This window comes from Megalops cyprinoides, chromosome 23, assembly GCF_013368585.1.
Source record: "Megalops cyprinoides isolate fMegCyp1 chromosome 23, fMegCyp1.pri, whole genome shotgun sequence".
In the NCBI taxonomy this organism is placed as follows: domain Eukaryota; kingdom Metazoa; phylum Chordata; class Actinopteri; order Elopiformes; family Megalopidae; genus Megalops; species Megalops cyprinoides.
Window position 1 is genome coordinate 6,907,537 of NC_050605.1, and position 18,830 is coordinate 6,926,366.

An 18,830-nucleotide genomic window follows, 5' to 3' on the forward strand; every position below is an offset into this window, starting at 1 on the left:
ATTGGTTGACTGTATGAGTTGTAAAACCATGCGCTATTTTTCACAGGTATCCATTTTAGAGCAGGTGCTGCGAAGATCACCAACTGTTTATGTCACGTGAATGTGATACCGCAGTTCTAGATGCGCTCTATCGCCGTATCCAATTGATGCGCAGATCAGTGCGTCTGCGCAGCGTCTACTCTGAATATGAACAAGTGACTTTACTGAATACCAGAGACCTCGAAGTTGCGTTGCGTCTGCGCAGATCTAGTGATCTGTCAGTCATGTGAGCAGCGTCATTTTCATTCACTAAATGCGAATAATCAGGAGAGGCGGTGTCAACTGTGAGGTGAGGACACGAAAGTGAACTCACGTCTGTCCAGAAAATGGCCAAGCACGTTAGGTAATTGTAAATCGTGCCAAATTTAAAAACCTTCCCAATCACTTTGGGTTCCAGAAGTGTAAACTACACTTAATTTTGACGAAAAGACAGGCAAAGTTGACCTCTCTCATCTTTGGCATCTAATTACTGCAAATGCCCCGTCATCTTACAAGTCACATCTCTGCGTTAGCCTGGGTGTTGATCCACTTCGATTAAGACTATTGAATTTGGTGAGATGCCACGCGGATCAGGCAGGGTACATATAGAACGCGAAATGGGGCACAGTCCCCGCATTTTAGCAACGGAGATCAACGGAGGTAAATCCGTGTATTTCCTCTTCTGAAAACATCAGTGGGGCGAAGGGTTGCTGTGTCTTCAGTTACGATACAGTCATGCAAAGGGACAAAATGGCATAATAATATGATGGCTAATAAAGACAAACGCGACAGATAGCTGGACACGCTAGCAAACTAACAAACTATACAGTAGTCCACCCTAGAGCCCATTTATTAGTCTACCGAGGGTACGCAAATGAAATTCTACTAAAATTTTAGTTTTAGGCTCTGTATGAGTTGTAAAACCATGGGAACATTGTCAGTTTTGACATTTTGTTAGTCGTGGTATTTTCACAGGACATCATGGTTTCTTAATGGGATAACTTCAGCTTTCGTCGGGCATTTTATCAGTTAGGATACTTCCAGTTTTAAAAATGTTGTTCTAGTTCAGCTTTCACTGTGTGGTTTGAAGTTTGTAGAAATGGAATAATGTATAGATGAGTACAATAATGTAACGGTTTGTCTATTTTAGTATAATTTTGATGTGAAACAAGTGGAATATAATTAGGCTATTGTTTACAAACCGAATTAAAATTGACGTGCTGCAGCCATCTAGTTAGTATGCCCGCTAATGTCAAGTTTAGCTGCCCAGGTAACCTTAGACTTGTTACACGCAAAGCCAATGCGTCAAAACTCATTCATTATGTTGTGGCTCCCTTAATGATTGAAATGTATCCTATTTTTGCACAAGGTCGTGACGTAAGATGTGTAGATAATAGATCCATCGATGACGTTACCCTCCACTTGAATGGCCAATGGAAAGCGAGCCCTTATCTCCCTTTGCCACCTTTTCAGTTGAATGATGGTTCATGGGTACTTTCCCGTCCCCTGGACACGAATTTCGACAGCTCTTCAACTTTATTGAGCTGCAATCTCTTACTCCATCAGAGGGAAATATGGCCACGCACTGAATCCATCCTCAAGAACAGAGCGGAAAGCATTGCACTCAATCTCTTACCTGTGATACCGGTTTCATTTACTTAGTCAATAAAGCTCATCCAATTCGTTTGTCTGAAAATTAAGTGTGATGATGTATAGTGATTTTGAAGTCCCCCCTTGGTTTTGTCAAAAACCACCAAGCATCAGATACAGTGTGGACAGTACAGTGTCTGTAAGATTGCTGAGCTCACTTTTGTACCCTTTTGGGCTTTTAGAGTTATACCTCATACTAGTGGAGAGTGAGCCTCGGTCGTCTTTTACAGACTTGCCATCACTACTGGTTTGACGCATGATCTAGCAGCAAACCCTGGGGTAGGTGTTGAGGGTTGAACTAAGGCAACACAACACAACACAGCAATGTCCTAAGAACCTGGCCTTGTAATCGGAGGGGTGCAAGTCGTGCCGAGTTTGGTTCTTTTCTCTGAGGTCCAGAAAAGGGAAGCGAGTGCCTTCATGTGGTAGCCTTAAAGCATCAGCGAATATAGCCGTTTTAATGGAACGAATATAATTAATTTCATCCTGTGCAGATGCGCACACATGCAGTTGGTGGAATACTCGGTAGCAGTACTCAGTCCAGCTGTCTGTGGTTCGCATTCCTTGTAGACGCCGTGCGAACTTTAAGGAAAGGGGACTTTCTTCGCTGCTTATTATTTTCCAATTCCTTTTAAATTTTAATACATCCAATGCCCGAAATTATATGTAATTGCGTTAACACCTCAGTGACAATACCATCTAAATATAATGGACAGCACCATTTACATACATACATATATATATAAAATGAATCGCATACCGACAGCTAAATACACTATTTTAGCAACTCGGGTGATTTTGTTTGCACCCGGACTAGTTTTGAGGGATCCATTTCCGGTGTTCGCGGAACTGTTTTCGCCTCGCCATTTCCTGTCAATTAGGAGTCGTCTTCCATCGCTTCCAACCCCCCCTCCCACACGAGTTGCATATATTGTAGCCGGTGGTCTGACGCTTTGTGAGGGGCAAAGCTGTGCACCCTGGTCCGATTTATATTTATCCTCCCTCGACTCGACCTGGTACAGCCGCTCCGGGCGAACCGGTGAGTTCAGACGCTAGCTGAGCTGGCGACCGTCGTAGCTAACTACTGACAATCTGGACCTCAGCGTGTGGCGTGCGACACAAACCGAACCACGATGGTTTGTTGGGTAGATTCTTACGTTGCTGTGTTCGTATAAACGCATCTGTTAATGTATCGTTCCTCTCTCGTGTGTTAAACACTGTAGGCCACAATCCCTTCACTCGTCTGTCTTGGGTTGGAAGATTTCTACTCCTTCTTGAGTGTCTGTAGTTGCGGAGGATCATCATGGCTATGAGGCAGACTCCTCTCACCTGCTCCGGGCACACCAGACCGGTGGTGGATTTGGCGTTCAGTGGAATAACCCCATACGGATATTTCCTGATAAGCGCTTGTAAAGGTTAGTCGTGCACGGTGTCCAGTAGCATTTTAATTGATACCATGATTCAGCTACTGGGATAATTTACTACGGTGGCACGCTGGAATGCGAATTTCAAGGTTTGGATAGGTATGGTAGGATAGGTATAGGATTTCCTCTTCATAATTGCTCAGCGACAGAAATTAAAACTACGACAATACCTAGTGATGCAGTGTTTTCAAGCTCAGTGTATCCAAAAGGTACTGTTATAAGCAGGCATTCATTATTTTGTACAGTTGGTGTTTAGTCAACTGCTGTGGGCTTTACATGGCTATCCAGTGTCAGTAACAATCTTCATATTGCTATATACTATTTGTTTTCCTGTAAAGCAAGAACCATATTGTGACATTTTTGTAGTACGCCCTATGGTGGATAAACCCATGTTGAGACATTTTGTGGTGCTTCCTGTAGATGGCAAACCCATGTTGCGCCAGGGAGACACAGGGGACTGGATCGGGACGTTCCTAGGTCACAAAGGCGCTGTCTGGGGGGCCACTTTGAATAAAGAAGCCACAAAGGCGGCGACCGCTGCTGCAGATTTCACAGCGTGAGTACATACACACACTCAAGAGAACATGCACACATATCAACCTTTTATTTAGTGTTGTATTTAACAAAAACACTGACAATGCTGAACATTGGCTGTCATCCTTCTTTTCCTTTCCTGTCTTCGCCTTCCTTGTTCTGTCTGATTCAATATTTCTCATAAAAATGACCACCAAAGGCACAGTATATCTAGAATAATGCCACAAAATTACAAAAGCACAATAGTTGCAAACATTATGCATAAAATAATGTGAATGATAGTAGCCAACTACTGATGTAGAGTAAATGTCAAGTTCACGTGTAGCACAGAAAACTCCACTGTGTTTGGGGAGGAAGGTTCTTGTCTGCACACAGCTGGTCTGGGACCAGTGTTGCTGTGGCCGGAGAGCTAGGTTTGTTGTAAGGCATTGTCATATTTTTAGGGTGCAGACATGTAATGTGGAATGAAGCAGTAATGTGGTAGAAGTAGCTGAAATGACCTTCCCCAGAGAGCCTCACCCCCACTCCTGACTTTGGTATTGAACAGAGCGAGGCCACAGAGGTGAAATGTTTCATGCTCTTGCTGATCATGCTGTCACATCTTTATCTCTATGCAGCTATGAGAGTCTTAAGGAGAGGTGTCTGCAAGCAGTTGGGTCTCTGTGCTGATATAGTCTATTTCTGTGTCAACCATGAAATGAAATATAAGCACAGAGATGAAGATTTTGGAAATGAGAAGTGTTGTAAAGGGAATATGGGGACTGCATGTGAATTGCACACAGACTTACTGGTCAGATCAAAGGATGTAAGACCTTGAATACTGTAAATGGCCTTGAATGGCCATTTTTTGCATTTGATATTGCTTTTCTTTATTCTAAATTCATGTTCCCCCATTTTGATATTAGCTATCTTTTATACCATTTTCATTTCCTATTTTATATTTGTTATTCCTAGTTCCCATTTGCCTCCCATTTGTGAGGTTTGGCACAGAGTACCATCTGTAGTGTTTCTCCTTAAAGGAAACAGGTTTTGGTTACTCCAGTGTGTCACTTTAAGGTACAGTCTCAACTGTCTCCGTGTCTCTCTCTACAGTAAAGTGTGGGATGCAGTCACAGGGGATGAGGTTCTCACACTGGCACACAAGCACATTGTGAAGTCTGTCAGCTTCACTCAGGTAAGACCCCCTCTGAAGAGTTCAGGTGAGGTCATTGTGCATTGCAGCGTAACCCCACCCCCACTTCTGCCCTCCCTCTCCTCAGGACAGTAATTACCTGCTGACAGGGGGAAATGATAAAGTGTTGCGCATCTATGACCTCAGCAAGCCTGAAGCAGGTAGGTCTGTGATTAGGCCTGAGTGTGGTTATTGTTTGTTTGTGTGTGTGTGTGTGTGTGTGTGTGTGTGTGTGTGTGTTCCAGAGTCATGTGTAGGAATGTATTCAATTTATAGTTGTATTTACCTGTATGGTATATGTTTACATGTAAAAACACATTTTATGTTGGTAAATGGCTTGTGGTTTTTTCCTTTGTGCATCTGATGGTACCAGACTGATTTGGCATTTTTGTCTGAGTGTGTGTGTTCAGTTGCATAGCGTGTGTTTTTATTGTATGTGTAGTCAACTATTAACTGTGTGTGTGTGTGAGAGCAAGAGAGAGTGTTTATCTGTGTATCAGCCTGTATGTGTGTGTGTGTGTGTGTGTGTGTGTGTGTGTGTCAGAGAGCATATGTATGTATTTACCTGATTAGTGTGTGTGTGTTTACCTGTATGTTGTCCTTCAGAGCCACAGGAGATTGCAGGCCACACCTCTGCTATTAAGAAAGCTCTGTGGTGTAACAACGACAAACAGATCCTCTCGGCTGCAGACGACAAAACTGTGCGGTAAGCCGTGTGCATGCATATGTTAGGCGTCCTGAAAAATGACATTGCTGTGCTCCTGTGTAGGGTGGGACTAGGGTGATGTGAAATTGCTCATATTTCATTGTGCTGCTTCTTTTAGGCTGTGGGACAGCAACAGTATGGAGGTGGTGAAGACTCTCCCCTTCGATGTGTCTGTGAGCAGCATGGAGTACATACCGGATGGAGAGATCCTTGTTATCACCTATGGGAAAACAATCGCTTTTTACAACGCACTTAGGTATTGAAAACCAACATGTTACACAATACACTCAAATACTGGAAAACCTCCATATTACATATCACACTTGGGCACTGAAAAGCTCTGCCTTCCACAATGCATCTTTATGGTCTTTGCAGCCTTGATTTGATCAAGACCGTGGATGCTCCTGCCTCCATCCACTCTGCCTCCCTCCACCCAGAGAAGGAGTTCTTTGTCGCCGGTGGAGACGATTTCAAGCTCTACAAATACGACTACAGCACTAAGGAGGAGATGGGTGAGTGCACTCTGAAAGAGATGGATGATTGTACACTATAGATAAAGCAAGTAGCCTGCACTTCAGCTGGACAGGGTATCTGGTTTAAGGATTTAGCCACCTCTGTTTAGCGGGCTTGGAGAAACTAACTCCCATCTCTCCTGCAGAGTCATACAAGGGCCACTTTGGGCCGGTCCACTGTGTGCGGTTCAGCCCAGACGGGGAGCTATACGCCAGCGGCTCAGAGGACGGCACTCTCAGGCTCTGGCAGACTGCAGTAGGGAAAACGTATGGCCTGTGGAAATGTGTCCTTCCCGGTGAGTCTCAGTGCAGAAAGAACACCGAGCGAATTCCAGTACAGAGAGAACACTGGCTGTCTCAATGGAGAGTGGCTGCAGCTAGTCTCAGTGAGTCTTAGTGCAGAGAGAACGCAGTGAGTCTCAATGCAAAGAGAATGCAGCAAGTCTTGGTACAGAGAGAACACTGACTGTTTCAGCGCAGAGAGAACGGTGCAGATCTCAGGTGCAGGAAGGAAAGAAATGGTGTTGACGAGTTTTGTTTGGCTGGTCATTTGTACTGCGCTCACTTCTGTTCCCCCCTCCGTTGGCCTATAGAGGAACTGGTGGCAGAGAACTCGGATGCTCTTTACTGCACGGCCCCTGAAGTCAAGGCCTGAGTCCCCCAGGCATGTGCCTAAGACAGCTAGGAGAGCGGATTGGCCCGGTTCCATCAGACCACGCCCCCCCACCACCCCCCCACCCATCAAAGGTGTAAAGCCCTCGCCTCTCCAATCGGGACTGAAGTGGAGCTCACCTGGGAATCAGACCAGCGCACCCTTCACACAAATACAGACACACACACACACACACATACATGCACACTACAGGGACGTCCACAGGGGGAAGCAGTAGAGCGGTGAGTGTTCAGTGCCACAGCTGCCTGCTCTCTTTCTGGTGAGGTCACACTCGGACCCGTCTTCTCCCAGCGCCTGAGCCCCAAAGCCCCAAGGCCAGCTTTGAATCCTTTCATCTAAAACAGCACAAACTGTTTTGGCTGCACTTGCAGAATGCCTGATTTAGCTTTATTAAGAAAAATGTGCTTGGGGAAAAAAGAATACTGTAAAGAACCAGGAAGAAGCAAGATTATTTTGTTTCTTAGCTTTTGTTTTTAGGGTCTTCTGTTGTTACAGTTGTATTTGGTTATGAAAATAAAAAGGAACTGTTTACATGCATTTATCAATGTTCTGCTTCTGTTTGTTGCATTATCTTCCTATTATCTTCCTTATCTTATGTTGCTCATCTTTAAAAGCATCCACTGACACTGAATCACACCCTTGTCCTTTACTGTTTTGACTCAGAATGAATAGCTCAGTCTTATGTATTCAGTATGTTTTAATAGCAGTTGTACTGTTGAGACTGTGCTGGTGTAAATACCTGATTTGGATGTCTGTAACACTGCTTATGAGAAAGATAAAATACCTCAGACCATAAATGGGTGGCCTCAAGGCTGAGACCTTGTCTTGATACGGCAGGTCAAAATCTGGTCACACAGTAACACGATACGAGTGACATCACCACAGTTGTGTCTGTGGAGTTGGCGAAAATAACACCGAAATGGCTTTTGTTCCCGATGGAGCTCGAGTTTGCCATGTGCAGGAGGGGGAAGGGTGGTTTCATATTTCCAGACATGGTGTGAATGTGCATGAATATGCTGCCGATATTTGAAACATGATGCAACGTGCTTTAATGCACTGAAGAGTATATCACAGAAATGGAGACACTACTGCGGTAATCCCTGAACAGTTGACAGGGCATGTTTGTTAAAAAATAGGGAAAACAATGGAATGTGATTTGTATGGGGCACAATGGTGTCTACAGCTAATTTCATAAAAGTGAATGGGGGACGTGGAGTCTCGTGACATTTACTGTTATACATATGAACATGTTGGCATTGGCTGTACTGATCTACATCTTCTGAATGGATTTAAACGCGATCAACATGGCAGGTACACCATGCCATCAATTCCAATGAACTGTTGTCAATAACGATGTATAAACTTGTACCTCTCTGCTTTAAAAAAAAAGATACGGAGACTAATTTATACAAAGTGAAGTTACATTATATTATTGGCGTTTAGCAGATGCTCTTATCCAGAGCAATGTACATAAATTAGAGGTTTTTACAATGTTATCCATTTATACAGCTGGATTTACTGTGACAATTGTGGGTCAAGTATCTTGCCTATGGGTACAGCAGCAGTACCCCCATGGGGAATTGAAGCAGCAACCTTTCGTTTACAAGTCCTGCTCCTTAACTCAGTGAAGTTTTGTGCATGCTCCTCTGTGTTAAAAGTGGTATTTTTGCACTGTTCCCACCCATGTGCATCAGAATTACATACCACACAACATTTGTCATTTCTGTCGAGTGAACATCGGGTAGCTCTTGATGTAAGGCAACTTCCACAGAGGCGTTTACAAAGACTGCCACACTGAGGTCTGTAATGACACCTACAGGCTAAAAAAACTTGCTGCAATCCTCACTGCTCTGTTGCGATGCCTGAGAGGTATTACCAGTCCTGTTCTTCTGTTACATACTATGTCCCACCATCACCCCCAACGTAAGTGTAATGATCACCTCAGTTTGGCTAAACATCATTGTACACTTTGTAACATTCTTCTTTGGTGTCCAACTTCCACCCATGCTATCCCCTTTCCAAGAAGCCCCTCCAGGGAATTTGTATGGTGAGGATACTCCTTACCCACTGTTCGCCAAGGGTTACAGAGTTCATTGTAGTTGTGCTCATATTGTTATACATGGTCACGAGCGGAAAAAAACCCCACCATTTTGTCTTGATAAACTCAAATGACAAGCACTTCTTTAACTGACATTGCCACACTTGTTTTATTAGTGAAGTCAAATCAATATGTATTACTATAATTTATTAAAGAAAAAACACTTTTCATTCACACCTCCAGTATACTAGATTGAACTGAAAGCCCCTCACAGAGCTCTAGTATACAAGACCAAACTGAAACCCCTAATACAGCTCCAGTACTTTAGGCTGAACTGACGCAGACATTGGCATTTTTGGCCAGTCCTGCCTCTCAGAAACTCTTTAGGGTGCGATATCTATGAGGGCAGACACACATGGCACAGCAGTCACGTGACCAAACTGATCCCAGCGATCGTCAAATGAACAGCCTCGGTATCCTACACAGTCACACCCCATCCCCGGGGTCCAGGGTCAGGCCGCCCCAAAGACAGATGGCTGGCAGAGTTCAGTTCCTAATTCAGCGCTGGTGGCCCTTCTCGTTCTTGTGCTTTAGTGATAATAAGGCACTTCATTAGTCCAGGTGGAGATCCTGAGCCACTTAAAAAACATACAAGCCTCATATCAAAAATACAAAAACGGGTAGGAGTAGAAAACACCCCTGTGGGATCCTCCATGTCCCTCCAGAGTCTATTGCATTTGCAGCCACGCCCTGCCCCAGTGGGCTGGGCAGCTCTTTGGAAGACGGTTTGTCAGAGAATGTGAGGTGTGTATATGGGGCTGGGGTGGGTGGGGGCAGGGGTGTAGCTCCATCAGTAGTTGGATCTGAGCCGTCTGTTCTCCTCCTTCAGCTTCTCGATCTCCTCCACCAGCGAGTCACTTACAGAGTACCTCTCTATCAGCCCGTGGATCTCGTTCTGAAATAAAATATCTTTCTGTCAGACCATGAATCTCGTCCTTGAACAGAGTATCTCTCTATAGGACATTCTCAAATCAAGTACTTTTTATCACAACATAGATCTCAGTTTTAAATAATGTATCTTTCTATCAGATAATAAATCTTTTACCACACAAGGCATCTCTTTTAGAGGCAAGGAGTGTATTCTATAATTGATACAGTACCGAAGACAATGGATGGGAGTGGTTGTCTGTCACAAACAATGCACTTCAGTGGAGTGAACACTTACCAGCTGTATATAGAACTGCCGGATCATTTCAACCTGCAGGTTCACTATGTCTCTGTGACAGGCATCCCTGTGGAGGAAGTGACATCACAACACCAGGTCATTGATACTGAGCAGAAGGTTCCAGAATGAGATACTTTTCCAAAAGGGGCACATAGACAGAGGACAAGCAAGCTTGTGAATATATTTATAAATGCTGTCAAATGAAACTGACTCAAAACATCAGGGGATCATGAAGACACAATATGTGTTGATTCTTGACATATTCTTTATGTAAAGAAAACAGCTGCTTTCCACTGCAAGACTGCATAGTCAGTGACTGTGCAGGACTGGGTATCTATCCAGGACTCACCTGAAATCCTCCAGAGTTTCCTGGATCATGTTGCGAATGAAGTGGATCTGCAGGGAGGTGAGAGGAGCCCCGCCACCTTCCCCCTCAACGGTCTCTGCGATTCGCTCTGACAGAGAGGAGGCCACACCTGCCGCGCCTGCCACAGAGTTTTCATATATATATATGCCACCACACAAATGTGCAGAGCATTGGTATGCATCACTGCACACTCACACACACACACACACACACATATAGCATTCACATGCATCACCACACACATACAGCATCCATACACATGACCATACACACACACACACACCTATGTTCATACACACCATGTTCATACACAGGACATGACAACACACATGCAACTCACTCTGTGTACTGGGCGTCCTGACAGGCGGTGCTCCGTTGAGTGCTGAATCATAGCTCAGTTGGCCTACTGTATCCTTGCCCCTCAGGCTGGGCTCAGGGGTGCAGAAAGGGGGTCCCAGTGTTGTGGGCGTGGCCTGGGAGGCAGCGGCAGTGGCCTGGGCGTCTACCTCCTGGCTAGAGCCACTATTCTTGTCCACCTGTCAATCGCAGCAGGGAGGCCAGAGATTAAATCACTCTATTAATAAACCTGTTCCTCCAAGAAATCATAACTCAACACTTACTAATTCACTGCCCCCTCTTTACATCATCCACAAATATACTGCGGTTATGGGAGGGCACTCAATTTTTTAAACTCCTTTATTTCCAAAAATCAAAATTGTCTTTGTGCCTCTTCCTTAGACACCCTGTCATTTGCAAAACAATGCAGTCTCATAGTAGATGGGCTGACTCAATGTCACAATAAAAAAGTTGCATGTCACAATAAAAGAGATCACAGACTGATCTGTTTCAGTACAGAACAGACCGCCCTACTTCAGAAGACAGCAAAGACTGACCCATTTGGTGTCCTGTGTTGCCGTATAACCTCGTACAGGTGAAACCGTTTCCTCCTCTCTGATTGGTGGAGGGGTGCTGAACACCGCCAGGGGGCTGTAGCCGTGTCCCCCTGGAGTGCCCAGCGGTGTCCTGCGGTGTGGGGGGCCACTGGAGTACTGGGACAGGAAGTCCAGCTCTGAACACACAAAAGCACAAGCACTGAACACTCAAAATTAAACACATTTGCACTCATCACTGTGCACCGCCCACACAACACGAATGAAAATAACCCACACTGCACTCGCACACAACACAGTACACTGCACTCACACTCAACTCACTGCTTCGGGTGCTTAGCAGTATTTCATAAGGTTATTTAACAAGAACTACCATTAAATGGCATGACACTAAATACTGAAACTATGTTGCAATTGCTGAATACCATCTTTCTTCCCACTTGGAGGGTCTCCACTTCTTTTGTAATCTAAAAATCAAAGAGAAAAAGTCAGAGTTCAGAAAGTTTATTAAAAGAAGAATCCAACAGGCCAAATTTGAGAGACACTTTTCTCTAGGACAGATATCAGGTGTTCTAACAATTTAAAAACCAGAAATTCATAGAAATGAGCACATCTGTGGTGACCGTAGACCTGCACATTAGAAGTTTAGCACGGACAAACTCTGAAAGGACAATGCTTCTCTCAAACTGGTGAGTGGGATTGCATGAAAGAGTGATGGAGGACAGTTCTGACAGGAGGAACAGAAGAATACAGATAAACAGACAGGAGTGAAGGAATGAAAAGAAGGACTACTCAGACAGATAGGAGGGCTGATCTGGAATAGGAGGAATTCTTTTAGGTCATCACTTTTCAGCAAAGTATACAAAGTTTTGACTTTTCTCCATCCTGGTGTGGGTGCCAATTCATGACTACAAGTAGGAATGTCTAATCCTCAAGGTCTACAGGGACTGCCTTTATTCAAGGGCAATGTGCAAAAACATATCCTTTCTGGTCATACTGAATCCCAATGAGTTAACGTTTTACAAGAATAATCTGCCTAATTGATACATGGTTAATTTTTTTAAATGCTGTGGACTTTAGGATTCACTTTAGGATAGATTTTAGTGTAGAGTTCTTCCCTCTCATCTTATCAGAACTCTTTCATGTGCTCCTCCACGGAGATAGTGTTCAAATATCTGCTCCCACTAGAGCAATGCAGGCTAATGAGGCAGGTGGTTTCAGTCTATTAGCAGATTCTAAACCTAAAGCAAAGCCACTGAAACAGTGGTACCAGGGAGACTTGAGACTGGATATCTTTGCTGGATATCTTTGCTGTTTCTGAGCAAACATCTCAGAAAAGGGCAACAGTAACTATATACAGCTTAAGAACATATTTAACCATTTGTCAACTTAATTTAAGGTGATTAAACATTAGGAGCATCAGTTAACTAGCTTGGACTCCTAACAGGCAATGGCAGGTGGCCTCACCCTCTCGGACAGGGGAGAAGATGTCCAGGCTGTTGCGTCCCACGTTGCTGAACTTGTCCATGCTGGGGAGGCGGTCAGCGGCACGCTGCTCCTCTGCTTGTCTGGATAAAGCTTCTTGGCCTGCGGGTGGATGAAGGGACAGGTGAGTCACTAACCAACACGAGGACAGGAGTTTAGAGGTGGGTGGTGGGCACAGGTGCTGAGGGTGAGGAGTAGCAGAAATTAGCTCAGCTGAGGGACTTTTCCGACAGCAGAGTCTGACCTGAGTTGAAGGCATGGCCATCCCCTTTCTCCTCCGTATCGCTGACAGCCTTGGGGACAGACATAGCCGCTGGGACAGGCAGGACCGAGGGGGTCTGAGGACCTCCCTGCTGATTGGTCGGCTTCACTGATGGCTTCTTACTGGGCTGGGTGGCGGAGGACTTGCCAGACAGCATTTTACTGGACTGTAAAATTGAACAGGTAAGACGGACAAATGACTTTGTAAATCACTACAGGTGGGCAGGTGGGCAGAGGAGGAGTGGACACTAGTGAGGAGGAGGAGCTACGGTGCAGTGAATTGTGGGAGTGGGCGGAACCCCACAGTGGAGGACGGTTGGAAATACAGTACCTTGGAGTGGTGGCAGTGCTGGAAGCGCAAGCAGGTGACCGAGGTCTTGTGTGCAATTGCGGTCTTCACAGGGGCATTGAGATTTCGCAGATCGTACAGGTACACCCTCCCCTGGGTGGAGCCGACAGCCAGCCCCGCCCCGTCAGGCATGAAGTCAATGGCCGTCAGCGGAGACTCCACCCGCATGCTGCGCAGAACACTGTGGGCACATGCGCAGTCACATGACTACAGACATCCAATCACAGCAGAGGGTCTAACCTCAATCTGCACTACCCTGCTACTACACCTGACTCTATCCCCAGAGGAGCTCTTACACATTGCTGGGAAAACTCTAAAACACACAAAAGCTCAAACGCTCCATGCCACTGGTCTTACATCTTGCTGGAGGTGTCGTAGCAGATGATCTTCTTGTCCAGGCCCACGGTGACGAAGAGCAGGTCGTTGGCAGGGGAGAATGCCAGCCCCGAGGCCGGGGCTTTATGGGAGCCCTCGAAAACATGCAGCTCCTTCTGCGTGTTGGCATCCCACAGCACAACTGTCCCGCTGTCCGAAACACTGCCCAGCAGAGATCTCTTCACGTACGAATACTTCAGATCGTGAATGGGCTGCAGCAGGAGGAACCAATCGATCAATCCATTAATTACTTAATCAACTAATCAATCGATTAGACTTCTGATCTTTTGCATGTGCAAGTGATGAAAGAAGACCATAAATACTAACACTCCTTATTAAAATAATACATACACAAATACAGGATTAAAAGAGGAGACAGATTGGAACAACGCAGGTAGAACAACAGCAAATATAGTACAAACGTAATGAATATTACTGCTTGCAAACTCTCCACCACTCACTTGACTGAGATTATTCTGGTGTTACAGTCACTTGAAGAAGGTGGTTCTTGTACCACTCGTCTAACTGGAGTTGTTCTTACATCAGAATCACCTGACTGGCTCATTCTTCTGCCCTGACCTGGCTGTTGCGCTCGTCGTACTCACCTGGTTGGGGCCGAGTCCGAATGGCTTGCTGGACAGGTTGGTGGTGATGCTGTGGAGGATGATGTCACCGCTGGTGGAGCCTGAAGCAATGTAGCTGTCACTGCCGTTGAAGGACACGCAGGTCACTTCCTCTTTGTGGTCCTGATCAGGGAGAGAGAGGATAAGACGAGAAACGGGGGACCCCTGGGGCCATGTCCGGTCGCTCCTGGTGTCTCATAGCAGCCTTGAAGGTGTGTTAAAGGGACTGGAGCCAAAGTGGGATAGCTTTTCTGCTGGGAAATATTTCTCCTCCCATCTGATACTTAACAATACTTCATCTGCCACATCTTAAAAAGGTGCTAGTTTCACAGTGCTATTTGCTGTCCGCATACAGGGATTTAAAGAACACAAGGTGTCATTTGTTTATTATGCATTTCACTATTGTTTTGCACAGTTTGTTTTGCACAGTATAATACAGGACTGTCATTTGAAAAACTGGAAAAGTATATGAAAAATGGAAAATTATCATATTAAATCCAGCTACCAAGTATGCTTCAACAGAGAAACAATTTATCTGACTGCCCATTGTATTCAGTAAGAAAGGGATATCATGGCATAGTTAGCTAATGAGACACAAATGGGTTCAAAGAGGGGTATAGACCCAGTCACATTAGGAGTGCGGGGTTACACACTCGGGCGCAGGTACCTGGAGGCTGCGGTGCAGCTTCTTGGTCTTCAGATCCCAGACGTGGACGCTGTTGTCCAGGCCGCCGCTGACAAGGAACTGAGAGGTGGAGCTGAGGCTGATGCGCGTCTGCTTTTTCTGCAGACACAACACAGGACGCAAATGAGCCACGGCTCACAGCAACGGCGTCGAAAATCCCAACGGCAGCTCCGTCAGACGACTCACCCCCTCTGCCAGCTCCACCACCGGAACCGGAGACGACTTCAGGCTGGACACCACAAGCTTGTCTCCACTGCTGCTGGCACTAGCCAAGTATTGATCTTAGATCAGAGTTAAGACAACCAACACATAGGTGATCAACACCAGAAATGTTTAACTTTATATTCATTCATTTAGCAGACGCTCTTATCTGGAGAGGCTTGGGGATTAGTGCATGTGAACAGTTAGGTGAACAGTCCAGGGAATACAAAAAACTGCCACAAAACACAACCAGAATGTTGCTGGGGAAATGAATAGGAGCCTCTGGGAGGTGAAGGATACTGTTGCTGCTCCAGCACACGCGGGCCACGGGGTGCGTGAGGCTGTGGGGGTTGAACTGCTCCAGCACCGTCATGGAGGCCGAGTTCCAGATCTTCACGTCGTCACCGGACGACACTAGCCGCACGACGTCCTCCATCGCAGCCGCTGCGGAGACACAAGCGCGGCTTTCAGATCGCGACGCAGCCGCATCGCGAAGGCACAGAGGCTGCACTGTCGCAGACAGAGCCGCTTTCAGTGAAGCGCGGCGCCGCTGCCAAACGCCACACATACCCCAGGTGTCCGCTCTAAGAATCTCACAGACCCTTTCAGCCACCGACATCACAACTGTGTGCCCCCGGGTGCTGTCAGTCAACTTTTTCACGCTTTGATCATTCTTACTGTACAGATAAGTGATCCCTCTGCAAAATCGCGCACAATTTTATCTCAGGATCATACTCCCACCCTCTTACACTGAAGCTAAATCTTAAGTGCCAATTAACAACACAGTTTCAGGCGATGAATTCTGACCCCTGTTCGCACCTGTAACGCCATTTAAAAAAAATAAACAAATAAAATAAAATAACTGGGGACTGTTGAACTGGTATTGTAATGACATTAGCATGTCATATGATAAGAACTTCACCATATACGTGCATTATAATTGCTTAATTTAAAAACGGAAACATTAAATTTACACTCTAATCCGAATACATTACATTACGTTTTGTCACTGAGCAGACGCTCTTATCCAGAGCAAAGTACAAGGGTAAATACATTTAACGTCACATTTACTTTTACAAAAAAATTGCATGCAGTTACCTTTACACGTAGATCAGGAGTAGTAACGTTCATATTTATATTCAGACTCAATGTTAACATTTGTGTTAAATAGGGCATGTGTGAGCCGATATGCACATTTGACAGCGGTACAGTGAGGTTAAATCAAAACACGACATAGCTATGAAACATTTTAATACACTAAGCTGTCTGTAACCTTCACATCTGTGTAGGGACCTATGTCAGGGACCTAACATGCTGTCAATGTCATTCTGGTAAACCTGTAAAGTTAGCTACTGCATTTCAAACATTTCACCTTTAATATCATCTTCAGAAAACAACTTGTCATTTATCTAGAATCTTAGTTCAGAGTGCTACACAAGTACCTGGCAAGCTAACGTTAACAAAAAAGGGGCCAAGAACACATTTATTCCAAATGTACATGCATACAACTTATATCAGCGAACATTAACGTCAGTGAAATCATACAGGTGTCTGACATGTGAGTATATAACTTATCTAGTTTTCACTTGGTTAGTTAGCTAGTTGCTGCCTAACGTCATTGCTTGATTAGCAAAACAACCAGCAAGACGTCGTTGCTGAGGAAACCATCCAGCGAAGTAGCTAAATTGCTAGCTAACGTTAGCTTTCCTCCTAAATACACTTGTCACGAAAGTTTTATCAATACATTTCCTTGCTTGTCTTGAAAAAGAAAGGTGATCAGTAGAAGAAATTAGTAAGTTTCCTAAATGGTTAATGAATCGCATCGCTAAATATATTTATTCTAGTATCACTTGTTACCTCGACAAATTGCTAATGTTACTTTGCCTGGCTGTTCCCCTGACATCACCAGTCTAACTAGCTAACGTTAGCTAAAATCAGACTGCACTTACCCCGTCTTTTTAGGCAATCGAATCGGACTCCACACTAGTCTACCCTTATCCTTCTCCGAACCCAAAGTGTATTTGGTGTGAACTTGGGAGTCTTTTCACTCCTCTATCGGCTTCCCTGCGCACATTCAGATTCACGACCAAAGTTTTTCGCCCTCGGCAAGAATTTCCGCGCCTGTAGCTCCAGCGGGGACATTACTCCCCCTCTACGGCATCCCGCTAGGACCAATAGGGGTAGCAGAGACAGAACCAACTCCGCGTCTGAATGCCACTTATTAGCAAGCACTGAGAGCCGTTGCTGAGTTTCTTTTCATGTCGTTTTTTCTGTTTTCAGACTGTCTGAATACATGAATAATGATGGACTAGTATCGCCATCTCATCAATTTAAATTATATGTGCTGTTCATTCAGTAAGATAAAAACATGATGTATTACAATGATACTAATACGATTTGGCAATGCCTCGGATATAACATTGAACGATACAAAGAGGAGTTTTATTATTTGCTGAGAACAATACTTTCGGTGTATGACACACTGTGGTTAATGACATGGTATATATTGGACAGTAATTCCAACATTTTAATGTGTATATAATTTCTAAGCCAAAACTGAATACAAACAATGGCATCATATCATCGTACAGCGTCAAACGGATGCTGTTCCCCACCTGTCAAAAACATACTGTCATGTCACATAACTAAATGTACCCATTACAGATCACTTTGGCCGATCAACTACAATCCTTTCCCCAAATGTAGGTTATAACACGGCAACGAATAGAACGCACACTGCCGTCCGGTCAGGTCCGGCTGTATCTCTAATATGCTTTGGAATATATATATATACAGGTGGCAAGTCTGGTAGGGCTTTTTTTCTATGATACTAAATTGAGAAGCACAGCGGTTATAATCCTGCTGACATAGATATCTATCTTCGATGTATGAATGGCAAGAGATTAGCGTTGTTTAATCATGTGTTTTGAGAATGTGCCATTGTTTTACTAGTGCAACTTTTGGAGGCAGGAACACCGCAAACTTGCCTTTCTTGTATTGCCCGCCATTTTAATAAGGATGTGATAGCGCGTACCATGTGGCCGACTTGCTTCGCTTTAACTTCAAATTAACTGAAAAACAATTAATTTCATTTACGTAATTAAAAGTTTAGCATGTTAACAATAAATAAAAACTGTTATGGCCATAGGAAAAAGTAATTCACGGAAATATTTTAAACCAAGGTCTTCATCTGTAGACCCTATGGCATAAGTCCGGCTGTCTTGCCGCGAGAGGGCATACATGCTCCAGTTTTTTGACAAGCTAGTTTTTTGTTCATCCTATCCTAATGCGTGCATCGCAAACCTGAAAATGCACTTTTCCTTTTCAGCATTGAGTCTGTTTCCTAGTATTTGTCATTGTAATTTTTTAGCGACCACTAACGTTGTTGAATGCTCACAAAATAAGAGTAATTTGTATATAGGCTAGCCGACTAACCAACTTGTGTGGTGCGCATTTTAATAGAAGACAGGTGCTTTCTGCATAGCGGGCACGATTATGCTTGCAGCTGAAATTACTCATTACAAAGACTGCGTGCTTGTCATATTTTAAATTTCGGTGCGTTGAAAAACTCAATGACTGTTGCGCAATGCCAAGGCTTGGAAGGGCCGCTTGTCAGAATCACGTGGGGAAGTACTCTTCTTGT

At 44.7% G+C, this 18,830-nt stretch overlaps 2 protein-coding genes across 2 annotated transcripts; one reads left to right on the forward strand and one right to left on the reverse strand.

Annotated features, from left to right (window-relative positions):
- The first annotated feature begins 2,513 nt into the window (after positions 1-2,513).
- On the forward strand, positions 2,514-7,192 carry LOC118770097 (serine/threonine kinase receptor associated protein). Its single transcript, XM_036517519.1, has 10 exons — positions 2,514-2,707; positions 2,892-3,083; positions 3,513-3,648; positions 4,719-4,800; positions 4,886-4,958; positions 5,404-5,503; positions 5,622-5,759; positions 5,879-6,015; positions 6,162-6,311; positions 6,609-7,192. Exons 2-10 carry the CDS (start codon positions 2,972-2,974, stop codon positions 6,668-6,670), a joined length of 990 nt encoding a protein of 329 aa, XP_036373412.1. The 5' UTR covers positions 2,514-2,707; positions 2,892-2,971; the 3' UTR covers positions 6,671-7,192.
- Positions 7,193-9,118: 1,926 nt separating this feature from the next.
- Positions 9,119-17,321, reverse strand: nedd1 (NEDD1 gamma-tubulin ring complex targeting factor). Its single transcript, XM_036517971.1, has 15 exons — positions 17,137-17,321; positions 15,488-15,631; positions 15,173-15,267; positions 14,969-15,085; positions 14,284-14,424; positions 13,661-13,890; positions 13,286-13,484; positions 12,938-13,121; positions 12,676-12,795; positions 11,634-11,675; positions 11,212-11,387; positions 10,659-10,854; positions 10,301-10,436; positions 9,952-10,018; positions 9,119-9,681 (listed from the first exon to the last, which is right to left on the reverse strand). The coding sequence occupies exons 2-15, from the start codon at positions 15,621-15,623 to the stop codon at positions 9,577-9,579; spliced, it is 1,944 nt and encodes a 647-aa protein (XP_036373864.1). The 5' UTR covers positions 15,624-15,631; positions 17,137-17,321; the 3' UTR covers positions 9,119-9,576.
- Positions 17,322-18,830: the final 1,509 nt, after the last annotated feature.

What these genes read in the sequence shown, in the direction of transcription:
- LOC118770097 (XM_036517519.1), top strand. Translation starts at nt 2,972, where the DNA reads ATGGCTATGAGGCAGACTCCTCTCACCTGCTCCGGGCACACCAGACCG. An exon ending in GCTGCTGCAGATTTCACAGC is followed by an intron (nt 3,649 to 4,718) that starts GTGAGTACATAC and finishes CTCTCTCTACAG; the next exon opens with TAAAGTGTGGGATGCAGTCA. An exon ending in GCTTTTTACAACGCACTTAG is followed by an intron (nt 5,760 to 5,878) that starts GTATTGAAAACC and finishes TGGTCTTTGCAG; the next exon opens with CCTTGATTTGATCAAGACCG.
- nedd1 (XM_036517971.1), bottom strand. Translation starts at nt 15,623, where the DNA reads ATGGAGGACGTCGTGCGGCTAGTGTCGTCCGGTGACGACGTGAAGATC. An exon ending in AGCTGCACCGCAGCCTCCAG is followed by an intron (nt 14,425 to 14,968) that starts GTACCTGCGCCC and finishes CTCCCTGATCAG; the next exon opens with GACCACAAAGAGGAAGTGAC. An exon ending in CAACACAGGACACCAAATGG is followed by an intron (nt 10,855 to 11,211) that starts GTCAGTCTTTGC and finishes TGCGATTGACAG; the next exon opens with GTGGACAAGAATAGTGGCTC.